This window comes from Salvelinus fontinalis, chromosome 19 (assembly GCF_029448725.1).
Source record: "Salvelinus fontinalis isolate EN_2023a chromosome 19, ASM2944872v1, whole genome shotgun sequence".
In the NCBI taxonomy this organism is placed as follows: Eukaryota; Metazoa; Chordata; class Actinopteri; order Salmoniformes; family Salmonidae; genus Salvelinus; species Salvelinus fontinalis.
Genome location: NC_074683.1, coordinates 31910823 through 31935236, shown reverse-complemented (window position 1 = coordinate 31935236; position 24414 = coordinate 31910823). Strand labels below are relative to the sequence as shown.

The window sequence follows — 24414 nt, the reverse complement described above, 5'->3', positions numbered from 1 at the left end:
AAGGATTAGTGAATGACCTTGGATCTATAGAGGATTAGGGAACGACCTTGAATATATAAAGGAGGATTAGAGAATGACCTTGGATCTTTAGAGGAGGATTAGAGAACGACCTTGGATCTATAGAGGAGGATTAGGGAACGACCTTGGATTTATAGAGGAGGATTAGGGAACAGCATTTGATCTGTAGAGGAGGATTAGGGAACGACCTTGGATCTATAGAGGAGGATTAGGGTACGACCTTGGATCTATAGAGGAGGATTAGGGAACAACCTTGAATCGATAGAGGAGGATTAGGGAACGACCTTGGATCTATAGAGGAGGATTAGGGAACGACCTTGGCTATATAGAGAAGGATTAGTGAATGACCTTGGATCTATAGAGGATTAGGGAACGACCTTGGATATATAAAGGAGGATTAGAGAATGACCTTGGATCTATAGAGGAGGATTAGAGAACGACCTTGGATCTATAGAGGAGGATTAGGGAACGACCTTGGATTTATAGAGGAGGATTAGGGAACAGCATTTGATCTGTAGAGGAGGATTAGGGAACGACCTTGGATCTATAGAGGAGGATTAGGGAACGACCTTGGATATATAGAGGAGGATTAGGGAACGACCTTGGATATATAGAGGAGGATTAGAGAACTACCTTGGATTTATAGAGGAGGATTAGGGAACGACCTTGGATATATAGAGAAGGATTAGGGAACGACCTTGGATCTATAGAGGAGGATTAGGGAACGACCTTGGATCTATAGAGGAGGATTAGGGAACGACCTTGGATCTATAGAGGAGGATTAGTAACGACCTTGGATCTATAGAGGAGGATTGGGGAACGACCTTGGATCTATAGAGGAATGATTAGGGAACGACCTTGGATCTATAGAAGAGGATTAGTAATGACCTTGGATCTATAGAGGAGGATTAGGGAACGACCTTGGATTCATAGAGGTTTAGGGAACGACCTTTGATCTGTAGAGGAGGATTAGGGAACGACCTTGGATCTATAGAGGAGGATTAGGGAACGACTTTAGATCTATAGAGGAGGATTAGTGAACAACCTTGGATCTATAGAGGAGGATTAGTGAACGACCTTGGATCTATAGAGAAGGATTAGTGAACAACCTTGGATCTATAGAGGAGGATTAGGGAACGACCTTGGATCTATAGAGGAGGATTAGGGAACGACCTTGGATCTATAGAGGAGGATTAGGGAATGACCTTGGATCTATAGAGGAGGATTAGGGAACGACCTTGGATCTATAGAGGAGGATTAGGGAACGACCTTTGATCTGTAGAGGAAGATTAGTGAATGACCCCAAGGGTCTGACCCTTCCTCTTTTCTCTGTCTCATCCTCAGCCTCCTCTGGTCCAGGCCATCTTCAATGGAGACCCTGAGGAGATACGCATGCTCATCTACAAATCGGAAGACATGAACGCTCTGGTAAGACCACCAGACATGTTCCATTCACCATACTTCCATGCTCCAGAGCAGAGGAAATGCTGAATAAAACAGACCTACTGTTTCCTCTGTGCACTTCCTGTGTGGGCCAGGGGTCAGTATGGGAAAAAGGTCAAACCGGTGTTTATTTACAACAGCACAGGGATCTTGTTAGCTGCTCCAGCAGGACAGGACATAGGCTGGTCCCAACCCTCATTCTCTTTCCTGGGTGTTTAGTCTCTTTTATGGGCTGTTGGCATCTATAAGAAGCACTACAATGAAAACTTTGTCTTTGTCCAGTTTAGATGTGTTTTTTGTTTGAGAGTCAGTGGAGGGCTGGGCCAGATGGATTTGAGGGGTTGTTTTGTGTGCTAACTGGCAAGTGGCCACAGGGACAATGGATGTTTTGGCACAGCGCTGTAACACAGCCAGTAGTCATAGGCTTAGCTCATCCCATAGGATACTGACTGTTAGATCCTCTTCTCTGCCTGGCCAGCTCTGTGTCCACTCCAAGCTAACTGTCCTATCCATGGCCTCTGGCAGTGTTTCCCTCGCCATTGTATACTGAACAAAGATTTTACTGAGTTACAGTTCATATGAGGAAATCAGTCAATTTAAATAAATGTATTAGGCCCTAATCTATGGATTTCACATGCCTGGGAATACAGATATGTTGGTCACAGATACCTTAAAAAAAATGGGCCTCGGGATCTCATCACGGTATTTCTGTGCATTTAAATTGCTATCGATAAAATGCAATTGTGGTCGCTGTCCGTAGCTTATGCCTGCCCATAACACAACCCCACAGCCACAATGGGGCACTCTGGCACAACGTTGACATCAGCAAACCGCTCGCCCACACAACGCCATAAACATGGTCTGCAGTTGTGAGGCCGGTTGGATCTACTGCCAAATTCTCTAAAACGATGTTGGAGGTGGTTTATGGTAGAGAAATGAACATTCAATTATCTGGCAACAGCTCTGGTGGACATTCCTGCAGTCAACATGTCAATTGCACGCTCCCTTGAGACATCTGTGGCATTGTGTTGTGTGACAAAACTGCACAATTTCGAGTTTCCTTTTATTGCCCCCAGCACACGGCCGGTTGTGATACAGCCTGGAATCGAACCAGGGTGTCTGCCTCTAGCTCTGAGATGCAGTGCCTTAGACCTCTGTGCCACTCGGGATGATCATCCTGTTTTATCAGCTTCTTGATATGCCACAACTGTCAGGTGAATGGATTGTCTTGGCAAATGAGAAATGCTCACTAACAGGGATGTAAACAAATGTGTGCACAAAATTGGAGAGAAATAAACTGTTTGTGCGTATGGAACATTTCTGGGATCTTTTATTTCAGCTCATGAAACACGGGACCAACACTTTACAAGTTGCGTTTATATTTTTGTTCAGTGGGGTTGGGTTGGGCTCTTATGATAACTCTGTCTAACTCTGTTGCCTCTTGCCTAAAATAATCTGACTTCAGTTGGTTTAAATTGAAAAGTACCAGTGCTCCTGGATGATGCACACACGCATATCATATATATAGCCTAATCCTACGAAGGCTGCCTGTAACTCTCTATCTCTTCATCTCTCTCTGTCAGGATGCAGAGAAGCGCACCCCGCTCCATGCTGCAGCCTTCCTGGGTGATGCAGAGATCACTGAGCTTCTTATCCTCTCCGGTAAACCAACCTCACCCCCCATCTTTCTCCTCACACTCTATTCCCCAGCTTTACAGCCTTAGCTATAATAGCACAATGCAGTTTAAATAGATGGAGTAGAAAGTAGCTTTTATCACAGATTGCTTGGACAATGTGGCTTTTTATTCTCACTACCTCCCTGCTAATGCCAGATGACCCCTCTCTTTCTCTCTCCATCTCGCTCCCTGTCTCTCGCCCTTTCTCTTTCTCTCTCCCGCTCTCCTCTGCATCTATCTATCTATCTATCTATCTATCTATCTATCTATCTATCTATCTATCTATCTATCTCTCTCCCTCTCCCTCTCCCTCTCCCTCTCCCTCTCCCTCTCCCTCTCCCTCTCCCTCTCCCTCTCCCTCTCCCTCTCTATCTCTATCTCTCTCTAGGGGCGCGGGTCAACGCCAAAGACAGTATGTGGCTCACCCCTCTCCACCGCGCGGTGGCATCCTGTAGTGAGGTGGGTCAGTGGACGCGCGCGCGCACGCACACACACACACACACACACACACACACACACAGACAGGCAGCAAACAGCATGACGACACATTCTTAGGGACCCATGCTGAGACACAGGTGGTAAGAAGCTAAACAGCCTAAAAAGAACAGCAGGATCTGTGGTGGAGAAGAGAGGACAGGAGAGCAGAGAAGTGGAGAGGAGCTGAGAGGAGAGGAGAGGAGAATAGCTGAGAGCAGAGAAGCGGAGAGGAGCTGAGCGGAGAGGAGCTGAGTGGAGAGGAGCTGAGTGGAGAGGAGCTGAGTGGAGAGGAGCTGAGTGGAGAGGAGCTGAGCTGAGCGGAGAGGAGCTGAGCGGAGCGGAGAGGAGCTGAGCTGAGTGGAGAGGAGCTGAGCTGAGTGGAGAGGAGCTGAGCTGAGTGGAGAGGAGCTGAGTGGAGAGGAGCTGAGTGGAGAGGAGAGGAGCTGAGAGGAGAGGAGCTGAGAAGAGCTGAGAGGAGAGGAGCTGAGTGGAGTGGAGAGGATATGAGTGGAGAGGAGAGCACGCTTAGCTATAATCACCAGTCTGACCATCGTCCACCACTCTGGTCTGTGTGCCAGTCAGTTAGGAATGCATTAGCAGTAGCACACAGCATAGAAACCAGACCCATAACAGAGACATAGCAATCTGTCAACACAGCCAACACAATACCTTGTGTCAGTCCCCTGGATTCAATCTAGGTTAGTTTAGGATCGACTCACTCACTCATGTGTGTGCTTGTGAATGAACTTTGAATATGTGCATCTCGGTATATGTCTATAAATGAATGCATATGTTTATTGAATGTCTCTAGTAGTCGAATATGTCCTTCTCTGTTGACAAAGGTATGTAAAGGATAACTGGCCAAAATAATGGAAACACCAGAGTAAATGAGGGTTCTGGCAGCTCTGTTATTGTTTGGGGTTCATTTTCCTGGAATGGTTTAGCTGCCGAGGAGCTGCCAAGGAGAGCAGAGGAGCTGGCGAGGAGCTGGCGAGGAGCTGGCTAGGAGAGCCCCAGGGGACAACGCGGGCTACGTGCTTACAGTCTCCATGGAGGACGTACTGAATGGAAGACATTCATTTTCAATCTCCCTCTAGCTCAGACCGCTACCCCCACCTGCTTCAAGATGTCCACTATCATCCCCATGCCCAAGAAAGGGAAAGTAACTGAACTGAATGACTACCGTCCAGTAGCACTCACCTCAGTCATGATGAAGTGCTTCGAGAGTCTAGTCAAAGACCACATCACCTCCTCCCTCCCTGACACACTCAACCCTCTCCAATTCACCTCCTCTCTCCCTAACACACTCAACCCTCTCCAATTCACCTCCTCTCTCCCTGACACACTCAACCCTCTCCAATTCACCACCTCCCTCCCTGACACACTCAACCCTCTCCAATTCACCTCCTCTCTCCCTGACACACTCAACCCTCTCCAATTCACCTCCTCTCTCCCTGACACACTCAACCCTCTCCAATTCACCTCCTCCCTCCCTGACACACTCAACCCTCTCCAATTCACCTCCTCTCTCCCTGACACACTCAACCCTCTCCAATTCACCCCCTCTCTCCCTGACACACTCAACCCTCTCCAATTCACCTCCTCCCTCCCTGACACACTCAACCCTCTCCAATTCACCTCCTCTCTCCCTGACACACTCAACCCTCTCCAATTCACCTCCTCTCTCCCTGACACACTCAACACTCTCCAATTCACCTTCTTCCTCCCTGACACACACACTCCAATTCACCTCCTCTCTCCTCCCTTCCTGACACACTCAACCCTCTCCAATTCACCTCCTCTCTCCCTGACACACTCAACCCTCTCCATTTCACCTCCTTCCTCCCTGACACACTCAACCCTCTCCAATTCACCTCCTCGCTCCCTGACACACTCAACTCTCCCCAATTTGCCTACCGCCCTGACAGATCCACAGATGACGCAATTGCCATTGCAATGCAAACTGCTCTCACCCACCTGAACAAGAGGAATGCATTTGTGACGATGCTGTTCATCGACTACATGTCAGGACCCGGTGCGAGAAACAGTCACTAATAATCGTCAGAACCCAGAAGATGAGGCAGACACAGCAGTAATAGAGATGGTGGTTTAATTAAAGAACAAAATCTTCAGGCAAAGAATCTAAATCCACAATGTCCAAACATAAAGCCAAGAAGCAAAAAATGGATATCCTCCAAAATACAAAGAAACTCTAAAGTGGTAAAAACAGCAGACCTCAAACCTCAAAAGACTACTCAAAAATACACAAGAACTAAACCAGAGAACCTCTGGAAAATCCAATAAGAGAATCATATGTTCAGAACAAGGCTTGGGCTGGGGCTGGGTGCTAACATACAAACACTGAGCAAGGAACTGAGGAACACACAGGGTTTAAATACTAACAAGGGAACGACACACAGGTGCAAACAATAATTAGAGCAAGGAAAAACAAAAGGTACAAAAAAGGTGCAATGGGGACATCTAGTGACCAAAACCTGAACAGTCCTGGCCAAAACCTGACAGAAGCCCCCTCCTAGGAACGGCTCCTGACGTTCCTACCAGCCTTCTCAGGGTGGAGGGTCCTGAACTGACGAATGAGGTCAGGGTCCAGTATGTCCTTGGCAGGAACCCAGGAGCGCTCCTCGGGACCGTAGCCTTCCCAGTCCACCAGATACTGCCAGGACCGCTGCACCCGGCGGGAATCCAGTATCCGGTGGACGGTATAAGCCGATTGGCCACCGATGACACGGGGCGGAGGGGGAGGTCTGCCTGCCGGGATAAGGGGAGAAAAAACAACAGGTTTTAATAAAGAAATGTGAACTGTTGGATTGATCTTAAGGGATCTGGGTAAGTGCAGGCGAAAAGTAACGGGATTGACTCTCCTGGCAATCTTAAAGGGACCGATGAATCTCTGGGACAGCTTGCGAGACTCCACCCGTAGCGGTAAGTTCTTTGTTGAGAGCCATACTCTCTGGCCGGGGTACAGGGTAGGACCGGGACGGCGACGTCTGTTGGCTTGTCGTTGGTACTGCTGTGAGGAACGCAGAAGATTAAGACGTGCCTTCTTCCACGTTAGCCGACAGCGTCTGATGAACCTCGAGGCTGAAGGCACTCTGACTTCTGCCTCCTGGTCCGGGAACAATAGAGGAGCATAGCCAAACTGACACTCATGCGGGGATATACCAGTGGAGGAGGAGCACAAGGTGTTGTGCGCGTACTCGGCCCAAACAATGAAGGATGACCATGTGGACGGGTTGTTGGAAACCATACATCTGAGGGTGGTTTCCAGCTCCTGATTCATCCTCTCAGTTTGGCCGTTGGACTCTGGATGGTACCCTGAAGATAAACTGGCCGTGGCCCCTATGAGTTGGCAGAAGGCCTTCCAAAACCTTGAGGCGAACTGGGGACCTCTGTCGGAAACCATATCTTGCGGAATGCCAAAGACTCGGAACACATGGTTAATCACCAACTCAGCAGTTTCCTTGGCAGAAGGTAATTTGGTCAAGGGAACAAACCTGGCCGCCTTAGAAAACCTGTCGATGATGACTAGGATCGTAGTATTAACATGGGACGGAGGAAGGCCAGTAATAAAGTCCAACGAGATATGGGACCAGGGTCGGTGGGGAATAGATAAAGGGTGAAGTAGTCCTTGAGGGCGGAGGTGAGAAGATTTGCCCTGGCAGCACACGGAACAGGCCTTGACGAAAGTAGCAACGTCTTCTTTTATGGTGGGCCACCAGAACTTACGCTGGATGAACTCCAAGGTGCGACCTACGCCCGGGTGACAGGTGAGGCGAGAGGAGTGCCCCCACAGAAGGACTTGGGACCTTGCTGCCTTGGGAACAAACAACCGATTGGCAGGACCTCCTCCAGGGCCCGTTTCGATGGCTTGAGCTTGTTTCACGGTATCCTCCACTTGCCACGAGATCGGAGCCACGATCTTAGCGGCAGGAAAGACAGTCATGTCAGTATCTTCTCGAATGGCAGGAGAGTAGATTCGTGACAAGGCGTCCGGTTTGAGATTCTTCGACCCGGGTCTATAGGTGAGGATAAACTGAAATCGGCTGAAGAAAAGAGACCATCGAGCTTGTCTGGAGTTCAACCGCTTCGCCTGCTGGATATACTCCAAATTTTTGTGGTCCGTAAGCACTTGACGTAAGCACTCAACAGTTGAGAAGCCCCCTCGAGCCAGTGTCTCCATTCCTTCAATGCCATCTTAACCGCTAGGAGTTCACGATCCCCCACATCGTAATTCCTCTCGGCCGGGGTAAGCCGGTGAGAGAAGAAGGCGCAAGGATGAAGCTTCTTGTCTTCACCCCTCTGAGACAGGACAGCTCCAACACCAACCTCTGATGCGTCTACCTCCACCACAAAAGGTTCATCCGCCGTTGGTAGTGTCAGGATGGGAGCAGAGAGGATGCGCTGCTTGAGTCCTTGGAAGGCCGTCTCAGCTTCTCTTCCCCACAGAAACCTTGTGTTGCCACCCTTGGTTACAGCTGAGAGAGGGGCTGCCACCGAGCTGAAGTTCTTGATGAACTTGCGGTAAAAGTTGGTGAAGCCCAGGAAACGCTGAACTTCCTTAACGGACTTGGGGGTGGGCCAATCCGCTACCGCCCCTACCTTCTTGGGGTCCATCTGGACTCGACCGGGTTCTACTATAAATCCCAGGAATTGTACTCGAGAGGAATGGAATTCACACTTTTCCGGCTTAACGTACAAATGGCTGTCTAGGAGGCGTTTGAGCACTTGTCTGACATGCTTAGCGTGTTCTTGAAGGGAGCTCGAAAAGATGAGGATGTCATCCAAGTAAACAAACACGAAGATGTTAAGCATATCCCTAAGCACATCGTTTATGAGCGCTTGGAACATAGCCGGTGCGTTGGTCAGGCCGAAGGGCATCACCGAGTATTCGTAGTGACCAGTAGGCGTGTTAAAAGCGGACTTCCACTCGTCCCCGGGTTTGATCCGCACAAGATGGTATGCGTTCCGCAGGTCAAGCTTAGTGAAGATAACTGCTTCCTGGAGCAGCTCAAAGGCTGTGGCCATAAGGGGTAGCGGGTAGCGGTTACGGACGGTTATGGCATTGAGTCCCCGGTAGTCGATGCAAGGTCGTAATCTACCGTCTTTCTTGGCCACAAAGAAAAACCCTGCTCCCGCCGGCGAGGTAGATGGACGCATGAGGCCTGCTGCCAGAGCGTCCTTGATGTAGGTATCCATAGCAGCTCGTTCGGGAGGAGAAAGGGAAAAGATCCGACCCCTGGGAGGGCAGGTCCCTGGAAACAGGTCGATGGTGCAATCGTAAGGTCTATGGGGTGGTAGTTTGGTGGCCCTCTGTTTGCTAAATACCGGTTTGAGGTCATGGTAACACTCGGGAACTCGGGACAGGTCGATGGATTCTAGAGACTCGGGAGGGGAACTCGGGGAACTCGGGAAGATACAAGTGGCTTGGCACGTAGGACCCCACTGCTTGATAGTGCCCACAGACCAGTCGATGTGAGGGTTATGGCTGTGAAGCCAGGGGTAACCAAGGACGAGAGGGAACTCGGAACAGGAGATCAGATGAAAGTTCATCACTTCCTGGTGTTGGGAAACTGAAAGTCGCAAGGGGGTAGTGGCACGAGTGACAAGTCCAGATCCCAAAGGGCTTCTATCCAACGTAGTAACCCTTATGGGGTCACTTAGAGGTTCAGAAGGAACGCCATTCTCCTTCGCCCAGACCCCATCCATGAAGTTACCTGCGGCTCCAGAGTCTACCAAGGCTTGAAGAGGAAACTCGTGGTCGTCCCAGGAAAGGGTAACTGGAATGAGCAGGCGGGAGTTGGATGGATGGGAGGAGGTTATGTTTCCCGTTACAGTCCTCCCAGGCCTGCACGGGAGAGTGCGTTTCCCTGGAGCCCGGGACACGTGGAGCGGAAATGGCCCGGTTTGCCGCAATATAGACAGCATCGCTCCCTCATCCGGCGGTCTCTCTCAGCCTGGGAGATGCGTCCAACCTGCATGGGTTCTGGTGGAGCCAGCGAGGATAAAGGTGGAGACTCGGAGCTGGAACCGATAGGAGCTAGGGTGAGAGGTCTACGGTTGAGTTCTCTCTCTCTCAGACGCTGGTCTATGCGCGAAGCCAACTTGATATGGGACTCGAGGTTGTCCGGTGGTTCCCGAGTGGCCAGTTCATCTTGGATGGTGTCAGAAAGACCCTTCAAAAAACACACTGAGCGCCTCGTCGTTCCAGCCACTTGCTGCTGCCACAGTGCGGAACTGGATGGCATAGTCCGTCACGCTGCGCCGACCTTGGCGGAGAGTCAGGAGCTGTTTGGCTGAGTCAGGGCCGTTGGTAGGACCTTGAAACACTCGCTTGAATTCTTCAGCAAAGGTAGAGTAGCTGGCACAGCAGGGACTTTGGGCATCCCACACAGCAGTAGCCCAGGCTAGGGCTTTTTCCGACAGCAGGGTGATGATATATGCTATCTATTTACCGGTCGGTGGGAAACGACGATGGTTGTAGCTCAAAGGAGAGAGAACATTGGGTGAAAAACCCCTTACAAACACTCGGATCACCTGAGAACCGTTGGGGAGGCGGCAGACGAGGTTCAGCCAGGGAGTTAACTGCCAGGGGCACTTGAATCTGATGAACTGGAGCAGAAGCGGTTGCCGGAGAAAGTCGATCAGAAATCTGCTTTATGGAAGTCAGCATCTCTGATAGAAGTTGAGAATGTCTAGCCATTAAGGCCTCTTGCTGAACCAGAGCAGCTTCGTGGCGTTGGACAGTCCCCTCGTGGTGGGACAGGATGGAACAAAAATCCTGGGTACTGGCTGCCTCTGGGTTCATTATAATGGCTCAGTGTTTCTGTCAGGACCCGGTGCGAGAAACAGTCACTAATAATCGTCAGAACCCAGAAGATGAGGCAGACACAGCAGTAATAGAGATGGTGGTTTAATTAAAGAACAAAATCTTCAGGCAAAGAATCTAAATCCACAATGTCCAAACATAAAGCCAAGAAGCAAAAAATGGATATCCTCCAAAATACAAAGAAACTCTAAAGTGGTAAAAACAGCAGGGAAAAACAAACCTCAAAAGACTACTCAAAAATACACAAGAACTAAACCAGAGAACCTCTGAAAAATCCAATAAGAGAATCATATGTTCAGAACAAGGCTTGGGCTGGGGCTGGGTGCTAACATACAAACACTGAGCAAGGAACTAAGGAACACACAGGGTTTAAATACTAACAAGGGAACGACACACAGGTGCAAACAATAATTAGAGTAAGGAAAAACAAAAGGTACAAAAAAGGTGCAATGGGGACATCTAGTGACCAAAACCTGAACAGTCCTGGCCAAAACCTGACACTACAGCTCAACCTTCAATATCATAGTGCCCTCTAAGCTCACCACAAAGCTCACGGTCCTGGGACTGAGCTCCTCCCTATGCAGCTTGGTCGTGGACTTCCTGATGGACCACCCCCAGGTGGTGAAGTTAGGCAACGTTACCTCCTCGACATTGATTCTCAACAAGGGGGACCCAGAAGGGTGCGTCCTTAGTCCCCTCCTGTACTCCCTGTATACCCATGACTGCGTGGCCTCACACAGTTCCAACTCCGTCATCAAGTTTGTTGACGACACCACAGTAGTAGGTCAAATCAAATTATATTGGTCACATACACGTGATTAGCAGATGTTATTGCGGGTGTAGCGAAATGCTTGTGCTTCTATCTCCGACAGTGCAGTAATATCTAACAAGTAATATATAACAAATTACACAACATATACCCAATACACACAAATCTAAGCAGGAATGAATTAAGACTATATACATATGGATGAGCGATTTCAGAGTGGAGTGGACTAAGATACTGTAGAATAGTATAGAAAACAGTATATACATATGAGATGACTAATGCAAGATATGTTAACATTATTAAGTGAATGAGATACCGTAGAATAGTATAGAAAACAGTATATACATATGAGATGTGTAATGCCAGATATGGTAACATTATTAATGTGACTAGTGTTCCATTCCTTAAAGTGGCCAATGATTTCTAGTCTATGCCTATAGGCAACAGCCCCTAATGTGCTAGTGATGGCTGTTTAACAGTCTGATGGCCTTGAGATAGAAGCTGTTTTTTAGTCTCTTGGTCCCTGCTTTGATGCACCTGTGCTGACCTCGCCTTCTGGATGATAGCAGGGTGAACAGGCAGTGGCTCGGTGGTAGTTGTCCTTGATGATATTTTTGGCCTTTCTGTGACATCGGGTGTTGTAGGTGTCCTGTAGAGCGGGTAGTTTGCCCCCGGTAATTCGTTGGGCAGACCGTACCACCCTCTGGAGAGCCTTGTGGTTGCGGGCGGTGCAGTTGCCGTACCAGGTGGTGATACAGCCCGACAGGATGTTTTCAGTTGTGCATCTGTAAAAGTTTGTGAGGGTTTTAGGTGACAAGCTACATTTCTTTAGGCTCCTGAGGTTGAAGAGCCTCTGTTGCACCTTCTTCACCACACTGTCTGTGTGGGTGGTCCATTTCAGTTTGTCAGTGATGTGTACGCTAAGGAACTTGAAGCTTTCCACCTTCTCCACTGCGGTCCCGTCGATGTACAGTTGAAGTCGGAAGTTTACATACACTTAGGTTGGAGTCATTAAACTCGTTTTTCAACCACTCCGCAAATGTCTTGTTAACAAACTATAGTTTTGGCAAGTCGGTTAGGACATCTACTTTGTGCATGAAGTAATTTTTACAACAATTTTTTACAGACAGATTATTTCACTTATAATTCACTGTATCACAATTCCAGTGGGTCAGAAGTTTACATACACTAAGTGACTGTGCCTTTAAACAGCATAAAAAATTCCATAAAATTATGTCATGGCAATTAGCTTCTGATAGGCTAATTGACATAATTTGAGTCAATTGGAGATGTACCTGTGGATGTATTTCAAGGCCTACCTTCAAACTCAGTGCCTTTGCTTGACATCATGGGAAAATCAAAAGAAATCAGCCAAGACATCAGAAAAAAATTGTAGCCCTCCACAAGTCTGGTTCATCTTTGGGAGCAATTTCCAAACGCCTGAAGGTACCACGTTCATCTGTACAAACAATAGTAAGCAATTATTAACATCATGGGACCACGCAGCCGTCATACCGCTCAGGAAGGAGACACGCACTGTCTCCTAGAGATGAATGTACTTTGGTGCAAAAAGTGCAAATCAATCCCAGAACAACAGCAAAGGACCCTGTGAAGATGCTGGAGGAAACAGGTACAAACGTATCTAAATCCACAGTAAAACAAGTCCTATATCGACATAACCTGAAAGGCCGCTCAGCAAGGAAGAAGCCATTGCTCCAAAACCGCCATAAAAAAGCCAGACTATGGTTTGCAACTGCACATGGGGACAAAGATTGTACTTTTTGGAGAAATGTCCTCTGGTCTGATGAAACAAAAATAGAACTGTTTGGCCATAATGACCATCATTATGTTTGGAGGAAAAAGGGGGAGGCTTGCAAGCCAAGGAACACCATCTCAACCGTGAAGCACGGGGGTGGCAGCATCATGTTGTGGGGGTGCTTTGCTGCAGGAGGGACTGGTGCACTTCACAAAATAGATGGCATCATGAAAAAGAAAGAAAGAAGAAAATTTATGTTGATATATTGAAGCAACATCTCAAGACATCAGTCAGGAAGTTAAAGGTTGGTCGCAAATGGGTCTTCCAAATGGACAATGACCCCAAGCATACTTCCAAAGTTGTGGAAAAATTGGTTAAGGACAACAAAGTCAAGGTATTGGAGTGGCCATCACAAAGCCCTGACCTCAATCCTATAGAACATTTGTAGGTAGAACTGAAAAAGCGTGTGCGAGCAAGGAGGCCTACAAACCTGACTCAGTTAGTTACAATGTTGAGCTATAGTCAATAAACAGCATTCTTACATAGGTATTCCTCTTGTCCAGATGGGATAGAGCAGTGTGCAGAGTGATGGCGATTGCATCGTCTGTGGATCTATTGGGGCGGTAAGCAAATTGAAGTGAGTTTAGGGTGTCAGGTAAGGTCGAGGTGATATGATCCTTAACAAGCTTCTCTCAAAGCACTTCATGATGACAGAAGTGAGTGCTATGGGGAGATAGTCATTTCGTTCAGTTACCGTTGCCTTCTTGGGTACAGGAACAATGGTGGCCATCTTGATGCATGTGGGGACAGCAGACTGGGATAGGGAGAGATTGAAAATGCCCTTAAACACACCAGCCAGCTGGTCTGCGCATGCTCTGAGGATCCGGCTAGGGATGCCGTCTTGGCTGGCAGCCTTGCGAGGGTTAACATGTTTAAATGTTTTACTCACATCGGCCACAGTGAAGGAGAGCTGGATAGGTGGAACTGGAAGACTGGCCAATAGGTTCTACCCTCAGACCATCAAGCCACTAGGCTATTCAGCCACTAGGCTATTCAGTGGTCATTTATCATTGCTACAGTTGTAAATGTTAATATATTATTATAATTATGATTATTATAGTTATTACCATTATTGGTATTATTAATTATGTATTAGTTTTGTTATTGTTATTAGTATTGTTATTAGTATTGTTGTTCTTATTGTTATTATAATTATTGTTATTAGTGTTGTTATTATTATTATTATCAGTATTGTTATTCGTATTGTTCGTATCATTGTTATTATTATTGTTATTGGTATTATTATTAGTATTATTGTTGTTATTACTACTAGTATTATTAGTCGTAGTATTGTTATTATTATTATTTATGTATTATTGTTATTATTGTGATTATTATTGTTATGATTTATTATTATTGTTGTTACTATCCATATTTTGACCAGCACTGATGGAGTCCGGAGCATAAGATTTTCACTGTACCCTGCAGTTACATCTGCATACCTGTGCATGTGACTAATAAACTAAATCTAATCTAAAATCTAATGTAATCTACTTAACCCCTTAGAGGGCAAGGTAAAGGCCAATAAATACATTCTGAGGGACCTTCAACCTATGGTGAATTATTTCTATCCTGATGGGAGTGGATGACAATCCCCGATCCACAGGGAACGAGTGGGCACTGAATGGTTTGATGAGCATGAAAACGATGTAAACCATATGCCATGGATGTCTCAGTCACCAGATCTCAACCCAATTGAACACTTATGGTAGATTCTGGAGCGGTGCCTGAGACAGAGTTTTCCACCACCATCAACAAAACACCAAATTATAGAATTTCTCATGGAAGAATGGTGTCGCAGCCCTCCAATAGAGTTCCAGAGACTAGTAGAATCTATACCAAAGGTGCATTGAAACTGATCTGTTCTGGCTCGTGGCCCAGCGCCCTATTAAGACACTTTATGTTGGTGTTTCCTTTGTCTTGGTAGTTACCTATACATTCATGAGTATTTAGAGGCATTTCCTGTATACATGTTCTTCTGTCTATGCTGCTTACACACATCTCCTACAAACACACACACACACACACACACAGAGTCTCTACTCTCCTCACACAGGTCTCCTGCGGTTCTAACACACTCTGCTCTTCAGGAGGCGGTTCGTGTGCTGATCCGTCACTCGGCTGATGTGAACGCGCGGGATAAGAACTGGCAGACGCCGCTTCACGTTGCCGCTGCCAACAAGGCCCTGCGCTGTGCGGAAGTCATCATCCCGCTGCTGAGCAGCGTCAACGTGTCGGACCGCGGGGGGCGCACCGCCCTGCATCACGCCGCCCTCAACGGGCACACTGAGGTACTGTAGGCGGCGGGGTCACATCTCTTATTCACATCTCATATGCACATATTTTATTTACATATTTTATTTACATCTCTTATTCACATCTCTTATTCACATCTCATATGCACATATTTTATTTACATATTTTATTTACATCTCTTATTCACATCTCTTATTCACATCTCATATGCACATATTTTATTTACATCTCTTATTTACATCTCTTATTCACATCTCTTATTCACATATTTTATTTACATCTCTTATTTACATCTCTTATTCACATCTCTTATTCACATATTTTATTTACATCTCTTATTCACACCTCTTATTCACATCTCTTATTCACATATTCTATTTACATCTTTTATTTACATCTCATATTCACATCTCTTATTTACATCTCTTATTTACATCCGTACGTATAGTCAGTTAGCCACAGGCCCAGGCCTAATTCAGGAAGTGAACTGAAATTCCAATTCCAAATTGGAAATGCAATTTACCCCAACCCTCACATGCTCAGTCCCAAATAAACCCCTAGTGATACTATCACCTAGGCTCACTAGTGAGTGACAACAACTGTATTAAAATATTGTTGTGTCCAGAAATAACCCACACAAGTGTCATGATAGGTGGTAGAGGTAAAGTCATACAGGCATATACTGGAGTAATGGTTGTTTTTGCTTAAACACTAGTCAGATTGAGGTCGTATTTAGAATGCTTACATAAAGAGCCTCGCCCACGCTTGGCCCCTACGAGGGACGCACACACACACACACACACCTGAGTCACCACTGGCTGCCTGCTGAGACTGACACACACTGCTCACATACTCCCTCTCTTTCTCCCCTCTATTTCAGATGGTTAACCTGCTGCTGGCTAAGGGAGCCAACATCAATGCCTTCGATAAGAAAGATGGCCGCGCCCTGCACTGGGCGGCTTATATGGGTGAGATGTAGACATTATATAGTCTGTGCCCTGCACCGGGTGACTTATATGGGTGAGATGTAGACATTATATAGTGTCTGTGCCCTGCACCGGGTGACTTATATGGGTGAGATGTAGACATTATATAGTGTCTGTGCCCTGCACCGGGTGACTTATATGGGTGAAATGTAGACATTATATAGTGTCTGTGCCCTGCACCGGGTGACTTATATGGGTGAGATGTAGACATTATATAGTGTCTGTGCCCTGCACCGGGTGACTTATACGGGTGAGATGTAGACATTATATAGTGTCTGTGCCCTGCACCGGGTGACTTATAGGGGTGAGATGTAGACATTATATAGTGTCTGTGCCCTGCACCGGGTGACTTATATGGGTGAGATGTAGACATTATATAGTGTCTGTGCCCTGCACCGGGTGACTTATACGGGTGAGATGTAGACATTATATAGTGTCTGTGCCCTGCACCGGGTGACTTATACGGGTGAGATGTAGACATTATATAGTGTCTGTGCCCTGCACCGGGTGACTTATACGGGTGAGATGTAGACATTATATAGTGTCTGTGCCCTGCACCGGGTGACTTATAGGGGTGAGATGTAGACATTATATAGTGTCTGTGCCCTGCACCGGGTGACTTATATGGGTGAGATGTAGACATTATACAGTGTCTGTGCTCTGCACCGGGTGACTTATATGGGTGAGATGTAGACATTATATAGTGTCTGTGCCCTGCACCGGGTGACTTATACGGGTGAGATGTAGACATTATATAGTGTCTGTGCCCTGCACCAGGTGACTTATACGGGTGAGATGTAGACATTATATAGTGTCTGTGCCCAGCACCGGGTGACTTATACGGGTGAGATGTAGACATTATATAGTGTCTGTGCTCTGCACCGGGTGACTTATATGGGTGAGATGTAGACATTATATAGTGTCTGTGCCCTGCACCGGGTGACTTATATGGGTGAGATGTAGACATTATACAGTGTCTCTGCTCTGCACCGGGTGACTTATACGGGTGAGATGTAGACATTATATAGTGTCTGTGCCCAGCACCGGGTGACTTATACGGGTGAGATGTAGACATTATATAGTGTCTGTGCTCTGCACCGGGTGACTTATATGGGTGAGATGTAGACATTATATAGTGTCTGTGCCCTGCACCGGGTGACTTATATGGGTGAGATGTAGACATTATATAGTGTCTGTGCCCTGCACCGGGTGACTTATACGGGTGAGATGTAGGCATTATATAGTGTCTGTGCCAAGTCTGCCTCAGGCATTCATATCATTATTTACATTTCACGAAATAAAATGTTTTCAGAAATCCCTGAGTCACCTACTAGTCAGAGAACTGAGCCAAACCACATTGGTTCTTCTGGGATTACTCTTCATTACTCGTGTTGCTGAACATTTGATAGAGACATTATGGTTTTGAACGGTTACTTTCTTGTAAGATAACTTGAATGATTCTACAGTGAGTGTGATGATGCTCTGGTGCGCCCCCTGCAGGACATCTGGATGTAGTGTGTCTGCTAGTCAGCCAGGGGGCAGAGGTCAGCTGTAAGGACAAGCGAGGTTACACCCCCCTACACACGGCCGCTTCTAACGGTCAGATCGCTGTGGTCAAACACCTGCTCAACCTGGCTGTGGAGGTACGGAGACACATGCACACACATGCAGAGACACACACACGGAGAGAGACACACACGGAGAGAGACACACACGGAGAGAGACACACACGGAGAGAGACACACAAGGAGAGAGACACACAAGGAGAGAGACACACAAGGAGAGACACACACACGGAGAGAGACACACACACGGAGAGAGACACACACACGGAGAGAGACACACACACGGAGAGAGACACACACACGGAGAGAGACACACACACGGAGAGAGACACACACACGGAGAGAGACACACACACGGAGAGAGACACACACACGGAGAGAGACACACACACGGAGAGAGACACACACACACGGAGAGAGACACACACACACGGAGAGAGACACACACACACGGAGAGAGACACACACACACGGAGAGAGACACACACACACGGAGAGAGACACACACACACGGAGAGAGACACACACACGGAGAGAGACACACACACGGAGAGAGACACACACACGGAGAGAGACACACACACGGAGAGAGACACACACACGGAGAGAGACACACACACGGAGAGAGACACACACACGGAGAGAGACACACACACGGAGAGAGACACACACACACGGAGAGACACACACACACGGAGAGACACACACACACGGAGAGACACACACACGGAGAGACACACACACGGAGAGACACACACACGGAGAGACACACACACATTGAGAGAGACACATGGAGAAAGACACAGACATTTAAATAGTGTGTAGTATGATGATGACTTGTTCTCCTCTGTGACTGCAGATAGATGAGGCCAATGCGTTTGGTAACACGGCTCTGCACTTGGCCTGTTTCAACGGTCAGGATGCTGTGGTCAGTGAGCTGATAGACTACGGGGCTAACGTCAGCCAGCCCAACAACAAGGGTTTCACCCCCCTGCACTTCGCTGCAGCCTCCACCCACGGAGCCCTCTGTCTGGAGTTCCTGGTCAACAACGGGGCTGACGTCAACGTGCAGGTGAGGGTAGTGGTGAGAGAATGAATGGTCTCACTGAGTTTCTCTGGATCACTGTTTCTGTATCAGACTGTTCATTCTACAATTCAGCCCGCTGGTCTATGATGTCACTCCCAACTTTGTTCTGCCTTTCTCTCCCAGAGTCGGGATGGGAAGAGCCCCCTCCACATGACAGCGGTCCACGGCCGCTTCACTCGCTCCCAGACACTCATCCAGAATGGTAATACCTGTGTGTGTGTGTGTGTGTGTGTGTGTGTGTGTGTGTGTGTGTGTGTGTGTGTGTGTGTGTGTGTGTGTGTGTGTGTGTGTGTGTGTGTGTGTGTGTGTGAGTCTGAGTTCACTAGTCTTACTGTACTGTAGGTGGGGAGATTGACAGTGTGGACAAGGAAGGCAACACTCCTCTTCACATCGCTGCTCGCTATGGTCACGAGCTCCTCATTAACACACTCATCACCAGCGGAGCCGACTGCACAAGGTGTGTGTGTGTGTGTGTGTGTGGGGGAATGGATGTGTTTGGATCCCTTTCCTTTCACTTGTTTTATTGTAGTATAGAGGTACAGTATGACTTTATAGTAAAGACCTCTCTCTCTCTCTCTCTCTCTCTCTCTGTCTTTATCTCTCTCTCTTTCTCTCTCCCTCTCTCCCTCTCCCTCTCTCTCTCTCTCTCTCTCTCTCTCTCTCTCTCTCTCTCTCTCTCTCTCTCTCTCTCTCTCTCTCTCTCTCTCTCTCTCTCTCTCTCTCTCTCTCTCTCTCTCTCTCTCTCTCTCTTTCTCTCTCTCTCTCTCTCTCTCTCTCTCTCTCTCTCTGCAGACGAGGGGTCCATGGTATGTTTCCTCTGCACCTGGCTGCTATGAACGCCCACTCAGACTGCTGCCAGAAGCTGCTCTCTTCAGGTAACCTACCAGCACTAAGCCATTGGCTGCTCTCTTCAGGTAACCTACCAGCACTAAGCCATTGGCTGCTCTCTTCGGGTAACCTACCAGCACTAAGCCATTGGCTGCTCTCTTCAGGTAAACTACCAGCACTAAGCCATTGGCTGTTCTCTTCAGGTAACCTACCAGCACTAAGCTATTGACTGCTCTCTTCGGGTAACCTACCAGCTCTAAGCCATTGGCTGCTCTCTTCAGGTAACCTACCAGCACTAAGCCATTGGCTGCTCTCTTCGGGTAACCTACCAGCACTAAGCCATTGGCTGCTCTCTTCAGGTAACCTACCAGCACTAAGCCATTGGCTGTTCTCTTCAGGTAACCGACCAGCACTAAGCCATTGGCTGTTCTCTTCAGGTAACCTACCACCACTAAGCCATTGGCTGCTCTCTTCAGGTAACCTACCAGCACTAAGCCATTGGCTGCTCTCTTCAGGTAATCTACCAGCTCTAAGCCATTGGCTGCTCTCTTCAGGTAACCTACCAGCACTAAGCCATTAGCTGTTCTCTTCAGGTAACCGACCAGCACTAAGCCATTGGCTGCTCTCTTCAGGTAACCTACCAGCACTAAGCCATTAGCTGTTCTCTTCAGGTAACCGACCAGCTCTAAGCCATTAGCTGTTCTCTTCAGGTAATCTACCAGCTCTAAGCCATTGGCTGCTCTCTTCAGGTAACCTACCAGCTCTAAGCCATTAGCTGTTCTCTTCAGGTAATCTACCAGCTCTAAGCCATTGGCTGCTCTCTTCAGGTGATCTACCAGCTCTAAGCCATTAGCTGTGTGCACTCTGTTTTTAAAAATGGTACTTTACAAGTCCTCTTCTTTTGGCTGGAGAACAGGAACGTCTTATTGCTGCTTCCCAGTCCTACATTCCTCTACAGGGGGAACTATTCAGCCTTGGTCAGATTGGAGTCACGTTGTTTCTCCAACAGCAATACAAGGCAATGGGCCTACACACACAGACAGGCAAGTGGCCTGCAGTGCATACACAGATAAAGCACGTGCCTGGTTACTCATTGCTAGCTGTCTCCCTGCAGACTAGAATATATCTTAGTGACTGCTCCTGTTGAAATCAGAGCGCTGATTGTTCGATACATACTGGCAAACTTCTATGGAGAGACCATTTTAGCTCCAGTCTGGAAGTCTCATGCTCTGTTTGATAGGAGCCGCACAGTTTCACTTGACTGTGGTCAGACCCATAGGGCCGGGGGGGCAATGAGCTCTGTGAGGGTTTTGAGGCCTCTACTGTAGGAAAGCAACAAAGGAAGGTCTTTGATGCTGAGTGATTTATATTAGAGGGGTGGTTTGAGGGCAATATTCATAGCCTTCAGTATCCATGGTTGTTAACTCCTCCTTATCCTCCCCCTTTAATGACCGGAATGGTTTGACCCAGCTTACTGCGGTTCTAGGCATAGGGCCAAAGTGTGACAGCGTGATGGGGATACAAATAGAACACTCTTTAACTCACAACATGCCTTACAGTGTTTTCCTCTTCCTCTGTCTTGTGTGCTTTCAGAGTACTTATAGAAGTAGAGCATTCAACTGTCTCAGCATGTGTTCTAGCCTGCCTGTCTCTCACATTACCTCACCTTGTAACCCCTGGACTCATTCTCCACTTCCCCTGTGTCTCTCCCTCTCTCTTTCACTGTCCTCCCTGCTATGTGGCTGTTGCCTCCCTCCCTCCCTCGCTGCATACATCGGCCCCTGTAGGAAGGATGTATAGCGTAATGTGTTCCCTCAGTAACGTCCCCTCGTTCTCGGCCCTGTCTGCAGGCTTCCAGATCGACACCCCTGATGCACTGGGGAGGACCTGCCTGCACGCTGCCGCCGCCGGAGGGTGAGTCTCTCTCGCGCCGGAGGGGGTGTGTGTGTGTGTGTGTGTGTGTGTGTGTGTGTGTGTGTGTGTGTGTGTGTGTGTGTGTGTGTGTGTGTGTGTGTGTGTGTGTGTGCCTGATGAAAGTAAGAGAAATACCCACACACTGTTTTGTATGCTCCTGTGTAGTTTATTTCAACATTTCTGTCAGAAGGGCTTCATCAGGTGTCTGTCGTCTGTTGGTGTCTATGAATTTCTCTTTCTGGCACTGCACTCTTCAAAACACAATTTGTCATGATTCTAAAACTGCTCCCTCTCCCCCTGTCTCGTTCTGCAGTAATGTGGAGTGTGTGAAGTTGCTTCTGAGCAGCGGTGGGGACCACAACCGGAGGGACAAGTGTGGCAGGTGAGTTCTCTTAGAGGACAGTTAGAAGGGTGGACAGGTCTGAAGTAAGGGCAGATGAACAGGGCCTTAGTGGGACGGTGAAGTGATGTGTATAGATGATGTTGATAGCTGGTTCTAACTGGGAACTAAATGAAACAAGGAGTTCCTCTCTCCAGTTCCTATGTAGGTGTGTTTGTTTGACCAGAGCAATTTCCCCTCAACTTTGACTCAACATTTGATCAAATCAAAGTTTATTGGTCGCGTACACAGATGAGCAGGTGCTATGGCAAGTGCAGTGAAATGCTTATGTTACTAGCTCCAACAGAACATTAGAATGTCTCGCTGTTACTAGCTCCAACAGAACATTAGAATGTCTCGCTGTTACTAGCTCCAACAGAACATTAGAATGTCTCGCTGTTACTAGCTCCAACAGAACATTAGAATGTCTCGCTGTTACTAGCTCCAACAGAACATTAGAATGTCTCGCTGTTACTAGCTCCAACAGAACATTAGAATGTCTCGCTGTTACTAGCTCCAACAGAACATTAGAATGTCTCGCTGTTACTAGCTCCAACAGAACATTAGAATGTCTCGCTGTTACTAGCTCCAACAGAACATTAGAATGTCTCGCAAATACACACATCATAGAAGAAATCTAAACAATCAAAGTAGATATATTAGTGAGCATGTGTGAGAATGCAGAATATAAATATGTGCTGTGTATAGACACTATATCAGTATTTCATCATACTAATATTGAGTTGCACCCCCCCCCCCCCCCCCCTTTGCCCTCAGAACAGCCTCAATTCGTGACATCTACAAGGTGTCTAAATTGTTCCACAGGGATTCTGGCCCATGTTGACTCCAATGATTCCCACAGTTGTGTCAAGTTGGCTGGATGTCCTTTGGGTGGTGGACCATTCTTGATACATGCGGGAAACTGTTGAGTGTTAAAAACCCAGCAGCGTTGCAGTTCTTGACACAAACCGGTGCGCCTGGCACCTACTACCATATCCTGTTCAAAGGCACTTAAATATTTTGTTTACCCAGTCACGCTCTGAATGGGACACAAACATGTCTCGATTGTCTCAAGGCTTAAAAATCCTTCTTTAACCTGTTTCCTCCCCTTCATCTACACTGATTGAAGTGGATTTCAATAAAGGATCATATCTTTCACCTGGTCAGTCTATGTCATGGAAAGAGCAGGCGTTCTTAAAGCTGCTATATCAAATCACTGTGGATGTAACTTTTTGGATGACCCAACCAAATTCATATAGAAAGGGAGTAATAGATCTGTCATTCTCATTGAAAGCAAGTCTAAGAAGCGGTAGATCTGTTCTATGTGCACTATTTCAATGCTTCCCATTTAATTTTTTTCTGTTTTGTTCACCAGCTTCAAACAGCTGATAAAACATTACTGTTGGTTATGGAAAACATATTTCACAGCGGTTTAGATGGTACAATGATTCTCACAAATACACTTGCTTGTTTTGTCACATAAACTGAAAGTATGCAAACTATTACAATGTAGGAACCAGGAAATGGCGGAACGATTTCTGCATCTTTAATGTTTTGTATACTCAGTGTACATACACAGTGAGTAAACAACAGTATATAAACAGAATATGAGGTGACCAGTGTTCAATGGCTCTATATTAGGGCTGGGAATTGCCAGGGACCTCGCGATAGGATATTATCACTGTACTTAGGTGTCGATGCGATATATATTGCGATTCGATACAAGGATTTTATTTGCGATTTGATGTTCCAAACATATTGCTCACTCTATGTCTGCTGCAGAGAGACGAGAGAGAGCCATAATAAAAACACAATTTGATCATTCATGGAAATAAAAGTACTGAAAACATTGACTCACTATTTAAAAAGAAGATGGAGAACAAGCTGTAGGATGAGAAATACCGGAGATGCTTGGAGTCAAAGTACGATATAATATCGTTCAAAATAATATTGCAATATTTAACTATTGATTTCACCCCCCCATTAATACTTAATATGCATGGGGCATTAGTCTCAATGTGCAGGCCTGAGTACCGGCCAGGTAGCCGGCTAGTGATGGCTGTCAAACAGTCTGATGGTCTGGGGATAGAAACGGTTTAACAGTCTGATGGTCTGGGGATAGAAGCTGTTTAACAGTCTGATGGTCTGGGGATAGAAGCTGTTTAACAGTCTGATGGTCTGGGGATAGAAGCTGTTTAACAGTCTGATGGTCTGGGGATAGAAGCTGTTTAACAGTCTGATGGTCTGGGGATAGAAGCTGTTTAACAGTCTGATGGTCTGGGGATAGAAGCTGTTTAACAGTCTGATGGTCTGGGGATAGAAGCTGTTTAACAGTCTGATGGTCTGGGGATAG

General features: G+C 47.1%; 1 protein-coding gene across 3 annotated transcripts in view; it reads left to right on the top strand.

Annotated features, from left to right (window-relative positions):
• LOC129816618 (serine/threonine-protein phosphatase 6 regulatory ankyrin repeat subunit B-like) overlaps nucleotides 1-24414 on the top strand; it is a 61702-nt gene that overhangs the window by 11938 nt on the left and 25350 nt on the right. For all 3 annotated transcript variants that reach the window (XM_055871325.1, XM_055871326.1, XM_055871327.1), the window contains exons 2-13: nucleotides 1363-1446; nucleotides 3045-3123; nucleotides 3526-3596; nucleotides 15137-15337; nucleotides 16183-16270; nucleotides 17789-17931; nucleotides 18713-18925; nucleotides 19064-19142; nucleotides 19283-19397; nucleotides 19733-19815; nucleotides 21619-21682; nucleotides 21996-22064. In XM_055871325.1, coding sequence (XP_055727300.1) covers nucleotides 1363-1446; nucleotides 3045-3123; nucleotides 3526-3596; nucleotides 15137-15337; nucleotides 16183-16270; nucleotides 17789-17931; nucleotides 18713-18925; nucleotides 19064-19142; nucleotides 19283-19397; nucleotides 19733-19815; nucleotides 21619-21682; nucleotides 21996-22064 — 1289 coding nt within the window. The remainder of the gene's footprint in view (nucleotides 1-1362; nucleotides 1447-3044; nucleotides 3124-3525; nucleotides 3597-15136; nucleotides 15338-16182; nucleotides 16271-17788; nucleotides 17932-18712; nucleotides 18926-19063; nucleotides 19143-19282; nucleotides 19398-19732; nucleotides 19816-21618; nucleotides 21683-21995; nucleotides 22065-24414) is intronic.